Here is a 16,524-nt window from a genome sequence, read left to right as displayed (position 1 = left end):
GGTGAATTTTCCCTGCCTTCTGATCCTCTCTGCAGGGTCTGCAACCATTGCCCCATCTCACCATGCCCTCGGTCCTGATCTTCAGTTCAGTGGGCCAGGAAGCAACCTCTGCCTGCCTTGTCTAATATTTTCCTATCAGGTGTGAACTTCCCTGATGCTTTACTGGGGTTTCCAGTAAGTCTCTGTTTCCAGTTGGCCAAGCTTGGCTATTAATTAGCATGTGAAGCAGACTAATTTGCCCAAAGTCAATTTGTCAGATGAACAATTCACCCAATTACTGAATATTGCCCTCATGTGCTCCCAACTCCATCTCCAGCCCCAGGAGCTGTCAGAAAAATGTTCTCCTCTGGACGTGAGACAGTTTGCAGAGTCACCATGAAAGGCAGGAGCAAAAGCAGCAACAAATTCCTTTGCTGTAGAAACGGTTTAGTGCTATCTAATTCTGGGGATTTTGTTAGGATTAACTCAGATAATACCAAAAAAGCACTTAGAACAGTCTGACTGGCAATATTCAGCACACAATAAAGGTTAGTGATTATTACCATTATAATCATTATTACTTTTAATTTCACACATGCATTTAAACTATATGAGCTAAACTACATTTTAAATTAAAAATTAAAATAACAATTTGAATAAGAATGCCAGGAATAGAAGACAGATTGCAATCACTAGGCTTCCCTAGTGGCTCAGTTGGTAAAAAGTCTGCCTGCAATGCAGGAGACTTGGGTTTGATCCCTGGGTTTGGAAGGTGCCCTGGAGAAGGGAATGGCAACCCACTCCACTATTCTGGCCTGGAGAATTCCATGGACACAGGAGCCTGGTGTGCTACAGTCCATGGGGGTCACAGAGAGTCAGACACAACTGAGTGACTAACTCACTTTCAGGGCCAGTTCAGTGGTCTGTAACTTTGGTCTTATCATTTACCCGGAGGGTGGGGGAAGAGGGGCTGGAGATTGAGTTCAATCACCAATTTGAAGCACCAATTTGGTCAGTGATTTAACCAATTGTTGTTATAGAATGAGGGCTTCCTAAAGGCCCAAATGACGAAGTTTGGTAAGCTTCTGTGCTGGTGAACACATGGAGATGCCGGAAGATCAAGGAAGCTCTGTGCCCCTTCCCATCGACTTCGGCCTGTGCATCTCTTCCATCTGGCTGTTCCTGAGTTGTATTCTTTCATAATAAACCTATGATCTAGGGAATGAAACGTTTCTCTGAATTGTAGTTTAGAATTTTTGATTTCTAAATTTTAGGAATTTTAGAAATTTTTAATTTCTCTGAAGTGCTAGTGATCCACTCTAGCACTAGGCAAACTGGACAGACTTGGGTCAGTTCCTAGCTCTGCGACATTGAAACCTCAATTTTGTCCTCTGTAAAACTGGTATAGTAGCACTTAATCCAAGTGTTGGTTTAAGGCACAGTTCTTGAGGCACAAGCCTATTGTGTTTCCCCTTTGCCTGGCAAGGTAATAAAGCCACTCTTCCTTTCTCTTCAAAAAAACAACAAAAAAAGAGAAGAGCTGATGTAAGATTTAAAGACGACATGTACAAAATGCTTGGCACAGTGCCTTCCAGAGAAGACATGGTATTTGTTGCTTATCGATGGTAGTGACTGTTATGATGTCGATGACGACACTGATCAAGGATCCAGAATGATGTTGGAACGTGACTGGCCTTGCAGGCAGGGAGGACAGCCATTAATAAATGGGAGGAGAGAACAGAAAAGGAAGTCAAAGTGCCAGCTTTGATCCGTTATCAGGTTTGTTTGAGGGCAAATGAGCTTTCTATCCTGCTACTTGAGTCCCCTGTCCTCTTGTAAGTCCCTGCTTCCTCACCCAGTAGTCAACTATGGATGTGAGAGTTGGATCATAAAGAAGGCTGAGCACTGAAGAATTGATTCTTTTGAACTGTGGTGCTGGAGAAGACTCTTGAGAGTCCCTTGGACTGCAAGATCAAACCAGTCAATCCTAAAGGAAATCAAACCTGAATACTCATTGGAAGGACTGGTGCTGAAGCTGAAGCTCCAATACTTTGGCCACCTGATGCAAAGAGTTGACTCATTAGAAAAGACCCTGATGCTGGGAAAGAATGAAGGCAGGAGGAGAAGGGGACAACAGAAGATGAGATGGCTGGATGGTATTATTGATTCAATGGGCATGAGTTTCAGCAAACTCTGGGAGATAGGGAAGGGCCAGGAAGCCTGGCATACTGCAGTCCGTGGGGTGGCAAAGAGTCAGACATGCCTGAGCAACTGAACCACAAAACAGCTCTTCACCCATCTCAGATTGTATACCCTGTGCTCTCAGGTGACCAGCGCCCTCATCTGCACTATTCTGTGCTACATCCCACACTCCATCCACACCTCCACCCATAGCACAATTTAGCCAGCTAGGTTCCCATCCTAATCACACAGCTCTCTGCTAGGAATCAGATAACTACATGGTATAGAGATGGTTTTAACGATTAATGGAAATTTCACGAGTGTCTCCTAGGACACACACCCATGGTTAATATCCCAAAGGCTCCTGGTAGAGATGTCGCTATCTGCCTTGAGTATGAAAGAGAGATGGTTTGAATCAGAGTCATTCTCAAGACTGGGACTTCCCTGTAGCTCAAATGGTAAAGAATCTGCCTGCAATGCAGGGGACCTGGGTTCAATCCCTGGGTTGGAAAGATCCTCTGGAGAAGGGAATGGCAATCCACTCCAGTATTCTTGCCTGGAGAATCCCACGGATAGAGAAGCTTAGAAGGTTACAGTATCTGGGGTCACAAAGAGTCAGATGTGACTGAGCTGCTAACACACATTTTCAAGACTCTTTAAATCAGGCTCTCAAGGGCTTACCTTCTTTGCTTATGTGAACATTTAAAGCAAGTTGAGTGTATCCCCATGTATTAAGGAAGTCTCAGAGTCTTTGGATTTCTTCATGACTAAGCTACTGCTATATTAAAGTTGTTTGGTAACATCTTCAGGCTTAGTTTTTCCCATCTGAAAAATGGATTCATATCATAAATCCATCTTCTACTTGTAGGCATCTCTTACCTTATATGAATGAAACCATGATAAACCAACGTGTAGGGAGGACAGAGTGTATAGTTGTGTTGATTGAAAATGGGAGAGAGAGCAGGTAGATTTAATATTATCATTAATCATAACTTGAGCCATACTTAGCAGTTTTAGACTCATGTTTAACAATCCTGTCTGTATTAGAAGTAATTGGAGAGGTTTTTTTGTTGTTTGTTTTTTAATTCTTAGACTCCACTCCTAATATTCTGATTCAGTTGATATGGAGTAGGATCTGATGCTCAGATTAAGGAGATTCTATTGTGAGGCTAAGTCTGAGAACCACTGTCTTAGGACAGCTTTGGTAATGCAGAGAAGGTGGAAAATGTCATCATATTAGGTGGGTCTTGGTTGTGACCAAGAGCTAAGCCCAGCTGTATATTTTGGAAGCATTGAAGTGACAGACGTTCATTGGGTTTCACAGCATGGTGTTGGTCTGGGGGCAGAACCCTTGGACAGAAGCTAAGAATCACAAACATCACTGAACAGTGGAACAGAGGAGCCCTTTAAACCTCTTCCTCATCACTGTGTGAACTCTGACAATTTACTTGTCTCTGGGGTTCAGTTTCACTATCCATTAAGTGAACAGGTTAGATTAGACAAGTTCAAGGGTATCTTCCAGTGCTGTTATTCTAGGACTGTAAAACAGCTTCCCGGCAGCAGAGGAAAGAGAGGTTGGCCTCCCTGTTGGTATTCTGCACTCACTCCTCGTCTGAAGTCACTCAGCAGCTCTCTCTGTGGCTGACCAAAGGCCAGCCTTGAGCAACAGCTGAATCTCCATCCCCGGGGCCTCCTTAAGCCTTCCCGGCAGGATGAAAGCTTTCCTGCAATTCTTATGAAGGCAGCCCACGTGAATTGCAGGAGTAGCCTCTGAGTGATCTCTCTGCTCCCCGGCAGCACACGGCCTGATGCTATCTGTAGAGGAAGTAGTGGAATGTGGAAGTTTACATGATGTCAGCGCATATGCATCCTCCTGTCCTGAACCCGGAGCCCAGCCATCCACTCCTGTGCCATGTGGCCCTGGCCCTCCCCTTCTTGAGGGCCTCGGGCTGCTTGGGAGTCCTCTGCTCCATGTTTCCCGAGAGGGTGGGCATCTGAGCAGCACTGAAAGAATTGGTCAAAACAACAACAAAACAATTATTGCTTGCATCCTCTGCAGTAGGCTCGGTATTGTGACGTCACATTCCATCTCTCAAGGCTCAGACTGACCAAGATTCATTTAGAAAGAATGGCTCTGGTCTGAATGTTTGCTTACCTTCCACCCAAAATTCATATGTAGAAATCCTCAGCCCTAAAGATAATGGTAATAGGAGATGTGGCCTATAGGAGGTAAGTTGTAAAGTTGGAGCCCTTGAGAATGGGATTAATGTCTTACAAAAGAGCCCCCATGGAGCTCCCCACGGAGCTTCTTCCATGTATGCATACAACCGGAAGCCTTCAGCCCAGAAAAGGACCTCACCTGACCTTGATCTTGGCCTCCAGCCTCCAGAAGTGTGACAAATAAATGCCACCCCATTTGTGGAATTTTGTTAGATGAAGACAGGACTTAACCCAGGCAATTCCCTAATACAAAGTCTCCTGCCCTATGCACAAACAGATGGAAGACCATCAGGTCTGCTTCACACACAGGAGCAAATGTGCCATGCTCGAGGCAGTGAGGAAGTGAAGAATGTTGGTGGGGAGAGAGCAGGGGGTTTGAAAGTGCATACTGCAGACTTTTTGAAGTTCTCAGCACCTGTGCAGGTAGAAGAAAAGGAACGGTAAAGCGGGTAGAGGCAGGGAAAAGACAGATTCCTTAGATCCTGCCCATTGCAGGGCTTTGGAAGTAACACTGGGAGCTCCAGGGCCTGACAGAGGTGACATAGGTCAGTCTGGGTCTGGTTTCCAGAAACTGGCTTCCAGATCCAGTGAGCAGGAGCGACACTGCTATGCATCTTGTAGGTGGTCTTTTGGGGATTTGATGACACTCAGACCCCAGATCTTCTTCCCTGGCCCTTCCTTGGACTCGAGGGCCCGAGGTCCTGGAGAAACTCTTCTTTGTGTTCTCCTTATGTGGAGGGTGGCACCAGAGCAGGTAGGGGCAGCTTCGGCAAGCCAGATACCCTCGATTGTGAAGAGGTATTGAGACACTGGCTTCTGAAGCTGGACCAGTCGCTCTGTGATCTTGTGGTTCTGGCAAAAGGTGTGGAATGAGAGACATGATCTGACCAAGAGGTGCTTGAGACTCAAATGTGGGCCAGCAAGTTCCTATAATGTGGACCCCCAAACAAACAGGCTTCAGGGCTTCCTCTCTGCACCTGCAGAAAAATGTTCCCTTTGGAACTATGAAGCTGGCTACTTCCACACTCAAGTCTGTATTAGCATCCAAGGGTCCATGTCAGGAACCCATGGGAGAACATGGCACACGTGCCTGGCAGAACTACAGACACTCATCAGTGGACATCAAGTATTCAGGAAGTGTTTCTACATTTGCTACTCTGTCATTGAAAAACAAATCCCAGGAAATCAAATATTTAACTGCTTTACTTAATAGTGTCCCAAATCAGTCTCCCTGCCTTCAGTGGGCTGTAAGCAGGCCTCTACTAGGAGCTCTATGTGTCGTCCTTGTCCTCCATCTGACTGGTCCTCAGGATGCTGGAGGTGGGAGGAGCAGGGCCTGGGTAGTAAGACTGGGAAACAGCTCCTGTCCAGGCCTTTCACTCTGTGAGGGATATGATGACCAGAGTGAGGAAAATATAGAAAAAAAGGAAGAAAGGGGAGAAAACGAAGGGAGGAAAAGAAGTAATGAAGAGACACAGATGCTGGGGAAGGCTGAACTCTCACTGTGGTAACCGGAGATTCCAAACCACTAATTCAGCCATGTGTCTTCCAGAGTTCAAGCATATTTATGGGAGTAATGGATGAAATCTGTAATATGAGTACAGGTAACACCCACTGGGAAACTGGGCTAGAGGCTTCTTCCAGAGCTGAAAGCACATTTGAGAATATTTACTTAGGTTTGTTTTTATCTCATCGTTATTCAGTTTCTTCCTGTGTATGTTTTGTGATATACATGATATATTAATATAGTAGTATGTGTGTATCATTTATAAATAGATAAACATATTTATGTTGAGAAGGATGGACTTCCCTGGCTGCTCAGATGGTAAAGAATTAGTCTGCAATGCAGGAGACCCGGGTTTGACCCCTGGGTTGGGAAGATCCCCTGGAGAAGGGAATGGCAATCCACTCCAGCATTCTTGCCTGGAGAATTCCATGGCCAGAGGAGCTTGGCAGGCTACAGTCCATGGGGTTGCAAAAATTGGACACAACTGAGTGACTAACACTTTCACTTTTTTTCATGTTGAGGAAGGTATGCTCAAATATTTTCTATTGATGGAGTACATGATCAAAAGAGCTTAGAGACTACTCAACTAGAACGATGACAAAAACCATTAAAGATTCCACCATGCTTCCCAGGAAGGCCTGGGGCCTCACTAGAGGCTTCTGCCAGGTTGGCTTAATATAGAAGGAAAAGTCAACTCTCAGCTTTTCTCTAGTGCCTCGGGATCATTTAAAGAATAAAATCACATGCATTTTGGTGAAACAGAAAAAATATTATTATATGACTGTTACTATCTAAACTTACAACCAGTGTCTAAAAAGAGTTGTATCATTGTGGGCCTGCCCTATGCAATTGCGGCCCCTGAAATGCAAGTGGAATTGGAACACAGCCCATTTCCTGCTCACCATGTGCCTTGAGAGGGGTGTCTCTTCTCCCAGGAAGGGGAGTCATTTACTCTCATAAAGGTGGTGCATGGATTACCAACAGCCCTGCTGCTTTTTTTTTCTTTATTTGAATATAATTTTCTAATGGGTTTTGCTTTCATAAATACAGTTTATTGCTTGGTTTGTCTTTGCCTAACACTAATTTTGAGTTTCCAGCCATGGAGAGTATGCCTCATGGTGGGGGTGGCAGAATGGGGTCCCAGTTTCAGCAGGTGCAGCCCTTCAAAACACAGTTCCCCTCCCCCAAGGCAGAGAACTCAAAAGCTGAATATTATTTTTGGCCCCTGTGTCTCAGAGACATCCCAGTCAGACATCTGACCAAGCAAGTTGTTCCACAACGGAAACACAGCTAACACTTCAGTCCAGCCTCTGTTGAGGGCAGCCTGTTGCCTGGGGCCTGCGTCAATCTCCACTGGACACAGCCATCGGGTTGTGGAAGGTGCCGTTTCACTCAGCTGAAACCACCGTGGAATAATGCAATCCTTTCTAATACAGCTCCAGGGGCTCAGAGCTGTCCACACAAGTCCCCACTCACTCTTATCTTCCTGCAAACTCCACTGATCTATTTATTGGGAAATGTGATGTTTTTCCCCTCCAAATGTCATCTACCCTCTTAGGGAGTGATGTTGCTTCCTGGCTATTGGTTAGCAGCAAGAAAGGCAGCAATGCTGGGTCTCTGCAGGCGGTCTCTGTGGTTCCTAGGATCCTCAAGCGTCGATCTTGGGTTCCTTCATCGATTTGACAAATTCCTTGACCTCCTCTTCCAAGGCCTTGTTTCTCTTCTCCACATCCTCCCGGGAGCGTTCCACGTTGCGGAGGCTGATTTCCAAGGCTGCTGACTTCTTCTTCTCATTCTCCAGTTCTTCATTGAGCCTCACCACCTTAGCCCACACGTCATAATTTTCCTTCTCGAGGCTACAAAGAAGGGAAGAAAAGAATGGGATGACAAGGCATGACCTCTAGACTCTCCCCCTGGCCTTGCCCACCGCCACCCTGTCCATTTCACCTTCCACATCACAAGACCCATCTCCAGCCTGTGCCTCCTAGTATGTCCCACCCCAGACAGGAGGACTTCTCAGTAAACCTGAGTTTCCAGAGCATGTTCCTGCTCCTCTTCCATCATTTATCATCCATCCTGTGACATCTCATGTTGTTTTTCATGTCGTTTTGTGTTTTGTATCTTCCACCACACTATAAAGTCTTTGAATGAAGATACCACCTCTAATATTTTCAGCCCACTAGCACCTTACATCTGTCCTGCTCTGTGGAAGTGTTGATTGACAGCTGAATCTCACCCAGATTCTGTGTGTACGGATCCCCAGCCCCTGTGTACACACGTGTGCCTTCTCATCCTGCTCCACGCAAACCACGGACCACAGCCTTCTCTCATGAAGGCTCCTGGAGACCAAGATTTGGAGAATCCAGGGAGCTGCCCTTAGAGAGCAATGGTCTTGCCAGCCCCACCCACACTTCTGAATCCCACTCAAAGTGCAAGATCTGCTGGATTCCTGAATTCCCAGGATTTTCACTGTTATTGCCCCAAATCTTAGTTCTCATCCCAGGTGCCCTTCTGTCCCCCTTTAGGCTGTGCTGAATTAACCCTTGAAAATGAGCATACATATGACATTTTAAAACCACAGTAGGGAATTTCAGGCCTGTGAGGAGAATGTGATTATAAAAGTTGCTTCAGAGTTTCATTCTGTGAGATACTGCCTCCATGCTACCCAACAGCAGAAACATTCTTAAATGGAGACTTGAGCTCCTGTTTGAGCCCATCCCTGGGCTCCCCTGGAGGCTCAGATGGTAAGGAATCTGCCTGCAATGCAGGAGACCCATCTCCAGCCTGTGCAGGAGATCCCGGTTCGATCCCTGGGTTGGGAAGATTCCCTGAAGAAGGGAATGGCAACCTACTCCAGTATTCTTGTCTGGTGAATTCCATGGACAGAGAAGCCTGGCGGGCTACTGTCCATGGGGTCACAAAGAGTTGAACACAACTGAGCAACTAACACTTTCACTGGCTTCTAACTTCAAGGGCCTAGTTAATGCTGCACATAATGGCCTCTCATCAGAGCATTGCCTACCTCTGCCCATTTCTTCTTAAAGCCGAATTAGACATTCCTCTGGAATCCACATTGCAGGAAGATTCTTTCCCAACTTCCCTAGTAGCACAGACAGTAAAGAATCTACCTGCAATGTGGGAGAGCCAGGTTTGATCCCTGACTTGGGAAGATACTTGGCAGGAGGAAATGGCAACCCACTCCAGTATTCTTGTCTAGGAAATCCCATGGACAGAAGAGTCTGGTGGGTTACAGTCCATGGGGTTGCGAAGAGTCAGACACGACTGACTGACTAACACTTTTACTTTCTGGAATCCTACTCATCACAAATCTAGTTTTCTTCTCAGAGTTCTCCACATCCCTCTTGTTTAGAGGGCAACCTCACGAGATACTGCTAGATCTTGACCACTGATTCCAGTGGTGGAGAGGTAGAATCTGAGTGGGCTTGGGAGGGTGGCTGACCCAGGTTCAAATCCCAGTCCCATCAATGATTAGCTGTGCAACCTTTAAGAACCTTTTTATACCTCCCAAACTCTTATTTCTTCTGTAAAATGAGGGCTTTACCTATTTCACCTGATTACTGAAGGGATTATATGAGAACGGATGTCTGAAGCATAAAGATTAGAGCAAGTATCATAGACTGAGTCCTCTTTCCTCTCCCACGGAGGAGTGGGGAGCCCCCACCCCTCACCCAATTTTGGATTCAGAGGACTTTGTCCCCTTCAGGAGGAGTGGCCACCTTAATAAATATTTGCAGAGTTGGTGAATGACATTAATACAAAAAAGTTTTGAAATTTCTCTTAATGTTTTAAGGCAAATGCATGAAATTCTTTGTGATCCCATGGACTACAGTTCCCTAGACTCCTGTGTCCATGGAATTTTCCAAGCAAGAATACCGGAGTGGGTTGCCATTTCCTCCTCCAGGGATTCTTTCCAACTCAGGGATCGAATCTGCCTCCCATGTGTTTCCTGCATTGGCAGGCACATTCTTTATCACTACTCCACCTGGGAAGCTCGTATTAAGATGTGTTGAAGCTTAAAGAATCACTTTTTGGAAATAGCTGGTTAAGCTACTTAAGCTACATACTTACTTTTCCATGACTTTAATCTAAAGTTTAGTGTTTTCACTAATTGGGTCATCTTCTCAATCCCTTTGCCCTTGTTCTTCATTAGGCCAGACTACTTACTACAGAAACTGTTGTCTATAATTGAAGTTTCATGATGTCACTCCTTTGGCAGAGAAAAATCCCTATTTGCTTTCAATATGGAAACCAAGTGGCTGCCCAAGCCCCTCTGGGACTGACTTACTTCTCAATCTGTTCCTCATACATTTGCTTCTGTGTTTCTATTTCCTTTTGCAGCTCCTGGACCATCCTCTGCAAAGATTCAAGTTCCTCTTCACCAGAGATTTTTTTCCCAGGCCCAGTTTCAGAGTTTAGGCTGGCAAGAGCATCTCTCTTGGAGTCACAGGCCTGGGGTGAGAGTGTACTGGCTTCATTCCCAGGGGACCCGGGCTGGGTGGGGATGTTATCATAGGTGGAAGTCCGCTGGGAGTCGAAAAACTGCGGCACGCCTTGAGACATCGTTCTCCTGTGCCCATCCCCAGCCTTTGCCTCCGAAGAAGATGACCAGAATTCATTTTTAAAGATCTCTGCTTTGCAGCTGTTGGCACCTTGCAAAGCGGAGGTCAAGAAGCATTTCCGGTTTGGGAGTGTCTGAGTCCTTTTTCGTGATTGCAGCTTCCAATCTCCTGGCTTGTCCCTGGATACTTTGTCTTCTAGACACCCATCGTTTGGCTGTTGTCCAGTGGGGCTGGTTGCATCTGAGTCACTGGCCTAAAAAAAAATGGCCACGGATGTTACATGGGTTTTTACACAAGTGTCATGTTCTCAGGATAAGGATGAGTAACTTGAAAGAAGGCGCATCTATGAAACTTCAGAAGACCATCTCTTTTATGTCCTCGGTATTTTCTTTATTATTGTATTTTAGATTAGAGGATAACTACTTAGCTATTGTGATGGTCTTTGCCACACATCAACATGAATTGGCCATAGGTATACATATGTCCCTTCCTTCTTGAACCCCCCCTTCCATCGTCCACCCCATCCCACCCCTCTAAATTGTCAGAGAGCACTGACTTTGAGTTCCCTGCATCTTATATTAGACTCCCAGTGGCTATGTATTTTACATATGGCAATGTATATGTTTCAATGCTATTCTCTCAAATCATCCCCCCTCTCCTTCCCTCACTGTGTCCAAAAGTCTGTTCTTTATGACTGTGTCTCTTTTGCTGTCCTGCTTATACGATTGTCAATACTATCTTTCCAGATTCCATATATACGTGTTAATATATGATATTTACCTTTATGACTTACTTCACTCTGCAAAATAAGCTCTAGGTTCATCCAGCTCATTAGAACTGACTCAAATGCACTCCTTTTTACAGCTGAGTAATATTCTATTGTGTATATGTACCACAACTTCTTTATCCATTCATCTGTCGATAGACATCCAGGTTGCTTCCATGTCCTAGCTATTGTAAATAGTACTGCAATGAGCATTGGAGTACATGTGTATTTTTCAGTTATGATTTCCTCAGGATATATGTCCAGTAGTGGGATTGCTGGGTTGTATGGTAGTTTTATTCCTAGTTTATTAAGGAATCTCCAGATTGTTCTTCATAGTGGCTGTATCAATTTGCATTCCCACGAACAGTGTAGGAGGGTTTCCTTTTCTCCCCACTTTCTAGCATTTATTGTTTGTAAATGGTCATCATTTTTGATGATGACCATTCTGACTGGTATAAAATGATACCTCATTGTAGTTTTGATTGGCATTTCTCTAATAATGAGTTTCTTAGCCATCTATATGTCTTCTTTGGAGAAATGTCTGTTTAGGTAAGAAGACCATCTCTTAATTTGTCACATTAGTTGATTTTCTGCCTGGCATTTTTTTCAGAAGAATATTACATTAATACTTGAAGGAACTCATGCTCTAGAAGTGAAATGCTGACTAAAATCAATTGCTTGTGGGAAAGAGTCCTAAAATACGGTCTTTTAAAATAACCTTAGAATGGGAAGGCTTTTCCATGACCCAAATCCAAAAGCCATAAAAGAAAAGTTTGATAAATTCAATCTACATGGGTTTCCATGATTTCCCAAATTAAAAGTAAGCCACAGAAATCACTACATGCTAAATCAAAAAAGAATTAACAAACTAACAAAAATATTTGCAATGCCTATCACAGACAATAGGCTATTTTCCCTAATACATAAAGTTCATAAAATTTGAGAAGACCAATAATCAATAGAGACATAGGCAAAGAACAAGGTCAGATGGCTTATGTAGGAAAATACAACTGGTCCTTACACATAAGAAAACAATGTTTGGATTCTCTTACAACAGGAAAACTTCAAAATTAAAATTAATGAAATATCAGTTCTTTCCTGTCAGATGGGAACCCCCACCCACTGAAAGCTAACATACTCTGCTGGGAAAAGTGTAGGGAAACAGATTATTTCATGCATCACTGGTGGAAGTACAAAAGAGGACAACCACTATTTAACAGTTTTAATCAAAATTAGATATTACAACTCTATTTACTGTCTGACTCAGCAATCCCACTTTGAGGAATTTATCTCAGAAATATATCTGTCTGAGCATGAAATAAAGCATGGTCAAGATTATTTGTGGCATCCTTGTTTGTAGCGTAAAGGAATAAAAGTAACCTGCTCATCTATAGGGGTTGGCTGAGTAGATCACGGTACATGCACAGAATGGAATACCATGTATGTTAGTCACTCGGTCATGTCCAACTCTGTGACCACATGGACTGTGGTCTGCCAGGCTCCTCTGCTCATGGAATTCTCCAGGAAAGAATATTGGAGTGGGTTGCCATGCCCTTCTCTAGGGGATCTTCTTGACCCAGGGATCAAACCTGGGTCTTCTGCATTGCAGGCAGATTCTTTACCATCATACATCTGCCAAAAACACAGTTTATGAAGTTGCTGTCTATGTATTGACATGAAAATGTCTCCCGGGTATGCCATTAAACAGAAAAATTCAAGATACAGAGTAGCATGTGTGTATGCCTGTGTGTGTGTGTGTGTGTGTGTAAAGGGAGAGAATGAGTATGTTATACCTTGTATAAAAAGGGAAGTAACTAACAGTTTACATTCATATTTACTTAAGTTTTCATAAAGGAACTTTGGAAGGACAAAAAAGGAACTGATAAAAGCAGGGAAGAATGAGGTGGATGGAGAGAGCAGAGGGAGATAAAGTCCTAAACATATCTTTTTCTTTTGTTTTGACGTTTTTGTATCATGGATATATATGTTTAGATTAAATTAAGAAGAAAGAGAAAAAGACTGAGCCCTATGTGTAAAATCAGAAAGTCAGGGCTCAAGCTGTCATTCGAGGCTTCCAGCTTATCACCTTCGTCAGCAACCCCACCTGGAATCAGAAGGGCCTGGGTCCTGAGATGCAAACTGCGTCTAAGTCCCACTCTCCTGCCATTACCTTGGGCTAGCTGGTCCACCTCCCTGAGACTCAGCCCCTCAGCTCTAAGATGTGTAAGATAAATTCTGCCCTACAGAGAAAGGGTGAAGACTCCAGACGTGATCTATTTAAGGTCTCCAGCACAGTGCCTCTCCTTAGTGTTATACCAAATACAGAAACCTGTCAAATGAGCAAAATGGCCACTCTCAAGGATGTCCAGGATGATTCACTACATGAAGTAGGAACATTTCTAAATATTAATTTTATTTTAGAGTATTAGTAAGATGCACTGTATCCAGACAGGCATCACCCAAGAAAAATCACAACCACCACCACCTTTTTTGCAATACTTTCTTCATCATCCACAGGATTAACAGGCAACTGTAGGTACTGTAGGTACGGTAGGCAACGGACAGCACCTGGTCGACTGGGAATTTTAGATTCATGACTTGGTCACACATCAAGAATCAAGCTGCTACGTAAAGTTCACATGTTCTTTTAAAAAATATTTGTTTCTCTAAAGATGTGAAAATAGTTGAGCTTTGTAAATTGTTGGCCTTAGTCTAAATTTCAGAGTCTGCAGAGTTTTTTGACATTGTGAACGTGAGCGGCAATCCTTCAGTACAAATGAGGGGGTTGACATCGCTGAGACAGCTTATCAGGGAAAGGGAAATAATACACAAACACATCACATACTCTGAGAAAGAAATCACGTTTCACGGCTTAGCAGGAAACCAGTTCTCTCTGGACTTTCACCCGGAATTTTCAACAACTCTCACTGAAACGTTTACACTGTGGTATACATTAATTTCCCTATCAAACTTCCCTGGACTGCATTTGAAAGAGTTTCCTTTTTAATGCAGGCTTCAGTGAGGACTCCCATTGCTCAGTCATTGGGGGGTGGGCACACATGTCACTAATCCATCTCCAGGATACCAACAGAAACTAGATTTTGAAAGAGGCCAGGCTTTCAAGATGCATTCAAATGAGTCTATACCAGCTGCGTCCACTGCCACAGCATCTCCCAGGACTTCCCAGATTGCCAGCCCAGAGCAGCTCTTACATGGAATGACCTGGACTGAAGGAAGAGTTGGATGGAAAGAGGAAGGTTTTCCACACCTTACCATGTTACTTACACTGTCTGTCCTAGAAATTGGAGGGTCCTCAGTGGCATCCCAGCCCACAGAGCTTCGTGCAACTGGAGGTTTCTTGGGGTCGTTTTGGGGGGCAGGGGGGGATAAAGGCGCATCCTTGGACTTGGGGAAAAGGACTTCATGGTCTCTGATCATCATAGTCATCACTCTTTGGATTTGAGGAGTCCCTGAAAGAAAGAAGAAAGAGATTTGTAGTGCAAGACCATGGGCAGGGGGCAGGCAGTCCTCAAGGGTCTCCACCCATGAGATGTCACTAAACTTGACTCTAAAACCACATGGCCCCCAAGGACTTCAGTTATTCTTCACAGGACCCTTCTTAATTGCTTGGGATAGGGGATCCTGAAAAGGATGAGACAGAAGTATATGGGACCGGGGTGAAAAAGGGTTGTTTTCAGCCTATAGTCCTCTGCATCGTCTTTGATTAGGAAATAGGGAATATGACAAGAAAGAAAATGAAGACATCTTTCTCTCCTGATGTGGTCCTTAACATGACATCTGATTTCTTACTGCACACATACCTAATGTGTGCCAAGCATACTGTCTCCCCGAAATCATGGCAGACATCAATACTCTGTGTCAGGACTCTTCACTGAACTAAGACACAGCCTCAGAAGCCTTTTAACACAGCTTACAAGTAGCCTCTTTCTGAGGTGTCTTATAAAATTACATTTGTTCGCACTCTCTGGTTCAGTTCAGTTCAGTTCAGTTGCTCAGTCATGTCCAACTCTTTGTGACCCCATAAATCGCAGCACGCCAGGCCTCCCTGTCCATCACCAACTTCCGGAGTTCACTCAGACTCACGTCCATCGAGTCAGTGATGCCATCCAGCCATCGCATCCTCTGTCGTCCCCTTAAAAGTCCTCCTGCCCCCAATCCCTCCCAGCATCAGAGTCTTTTCCAATGAGTCAACTCTTCGCATGAGGTGGCCAAAGTACTGGAGTTTCAGCTTCAGCATCATTTCTTCCAAAGAAATCCCAGGACTGATCTCCTCCAGAATGGACTGGTTGGATCTCCTTGCAGTCCAAGGGACTCTCAAGAGTCTTCTCCAACACCACAGTTCAAAAGCATCAATTCTTCGGTGCTCAGCCTTCTTCACAGTCCAACTCTCACATCCATACATGACCACTGGAAAAACCATAGCCTTGACTAGATGGACCTTAGTCAGCAAAGTAATGTCTCTGCTTTTGAATATGCTATCTAGGTTGGTCATAACTTTTCTTCCAAGGAGTAAGCATTTTTTAATTTCATGAGTGATTAAAAATACTAAAAGACTAAGAAACACCAGCTAAACGTTTTTGTGCTAGCCTACCATACTGTGTGATGACTAGTAAATCTCTAACCTCTCTGCTCTGTTGTGACCCAGAAAATAAACTGCCTGCTGATTTCACAGGGTTATTTACAACTCAGATAAGATAATCTACAGAAAATGCTCAGCAAATTGCAGAGCAATTTGGTAGTGATGTCACTGTTATTACTTCCTCTGCCCCTGCCATCACCATGGGACCAGCGGTACCTCTCATGATCACAGCAGGGTCCTCGACCTTCGACCTGAGGAGATTCACACCAATCACAGTAGCCAGATTGTCCACGCTCATTTTGTTAACTCCACAGTTCAGCTGGATTTCATGGAGGAACCTGCGGGCAGCCAGGATATCCCAGAGTGGGAGACAAGAAGTTGCCACAAGGAAGTACTTCCAGGTACCAACAAGATCACAGAGGTATGTCTCAACTCTTTCCTCCTGGTCTCAGGAATGGGACCAGTCTGCTTTGACTACAGGAATTTGGCTTTGTCTCGAAAGAGTCAAGATCAAGGAAGACGAGAAACAAGCAGCCCAGCTGCTGAGGGTGGTGTAGGGGCCAAGGGTGGATAGGAAATTACTTTGGCATGAAGCAGGGCCCAGTGCAAGGAGCTAAGAGGAGATGAGAAAGACTAAAATGGGTGCAGACCATAACTAGTCTTCACTTTACAGGCTTATCTCCCAGGCTCT

The 16,524-nt window shown here is 44.4% G+C and overlaps 1 protein-coding gene across 3 annotated transcripts in view; it reads right to left on the bottom strand.

Annotated features, from left to right (window-relative positions):
- Positions 1–6,857: 6,857 nt before the first annotated feature.
- Positions 6,858–16,524, bottom strand: part of ARHGAP25 (Rho GTPase activating protein 25) — a 94,263-nt gene continuing 84,596 nt past the window's right edge. For all 3 annotated transcript variants that reach the window (XM_040224071.1, XM_040224073.1, XM_040224074.1), the window contains 4 exons: positions 16,050–16,171; positions 14,519–14,703; positions 10,194–10,720; positions 6,858–7,743 (listed from right to left, as the gene is read on the bottom strand). In XM_040224071.1, the coding sequence (XP_040080005.1) occupies positions 7,536–7,743; positions 10,194–10,720; positions 14,519–14,703; positions 16,050–16,171 (1,042 nt within the window). In that variant the 3' untranslated portion in view covers positions 6,858–7,535. The remainder of the gene's footprint in view (positions 7,744–10,193; positions 10,721–14,518; positions 14,704–16,049; positions 16,172–16,524) is intronic.

Source organism: Oryx dammah, unplaced genomic scaffold (genome assembly GCF_014754425.2).
Source record: "Oryx dammah isolate SB20612 unplaced genomic scaffold, SCBI_Odam_1.1 HiC_scaffold_25, whole genome shotgun sequence".
NCBI classification, from domain to species: Eukaryota; Metazoa; Chordata; class Mammalia; order Artiodactyla; family Bovidae; genus Oryx; species Oryx dammah.
The sequence above is the reverse complement of the archived record's forward strand: the minus strand, read 5'-3'. Positions and strand labels throughout refer to the sequence as shown.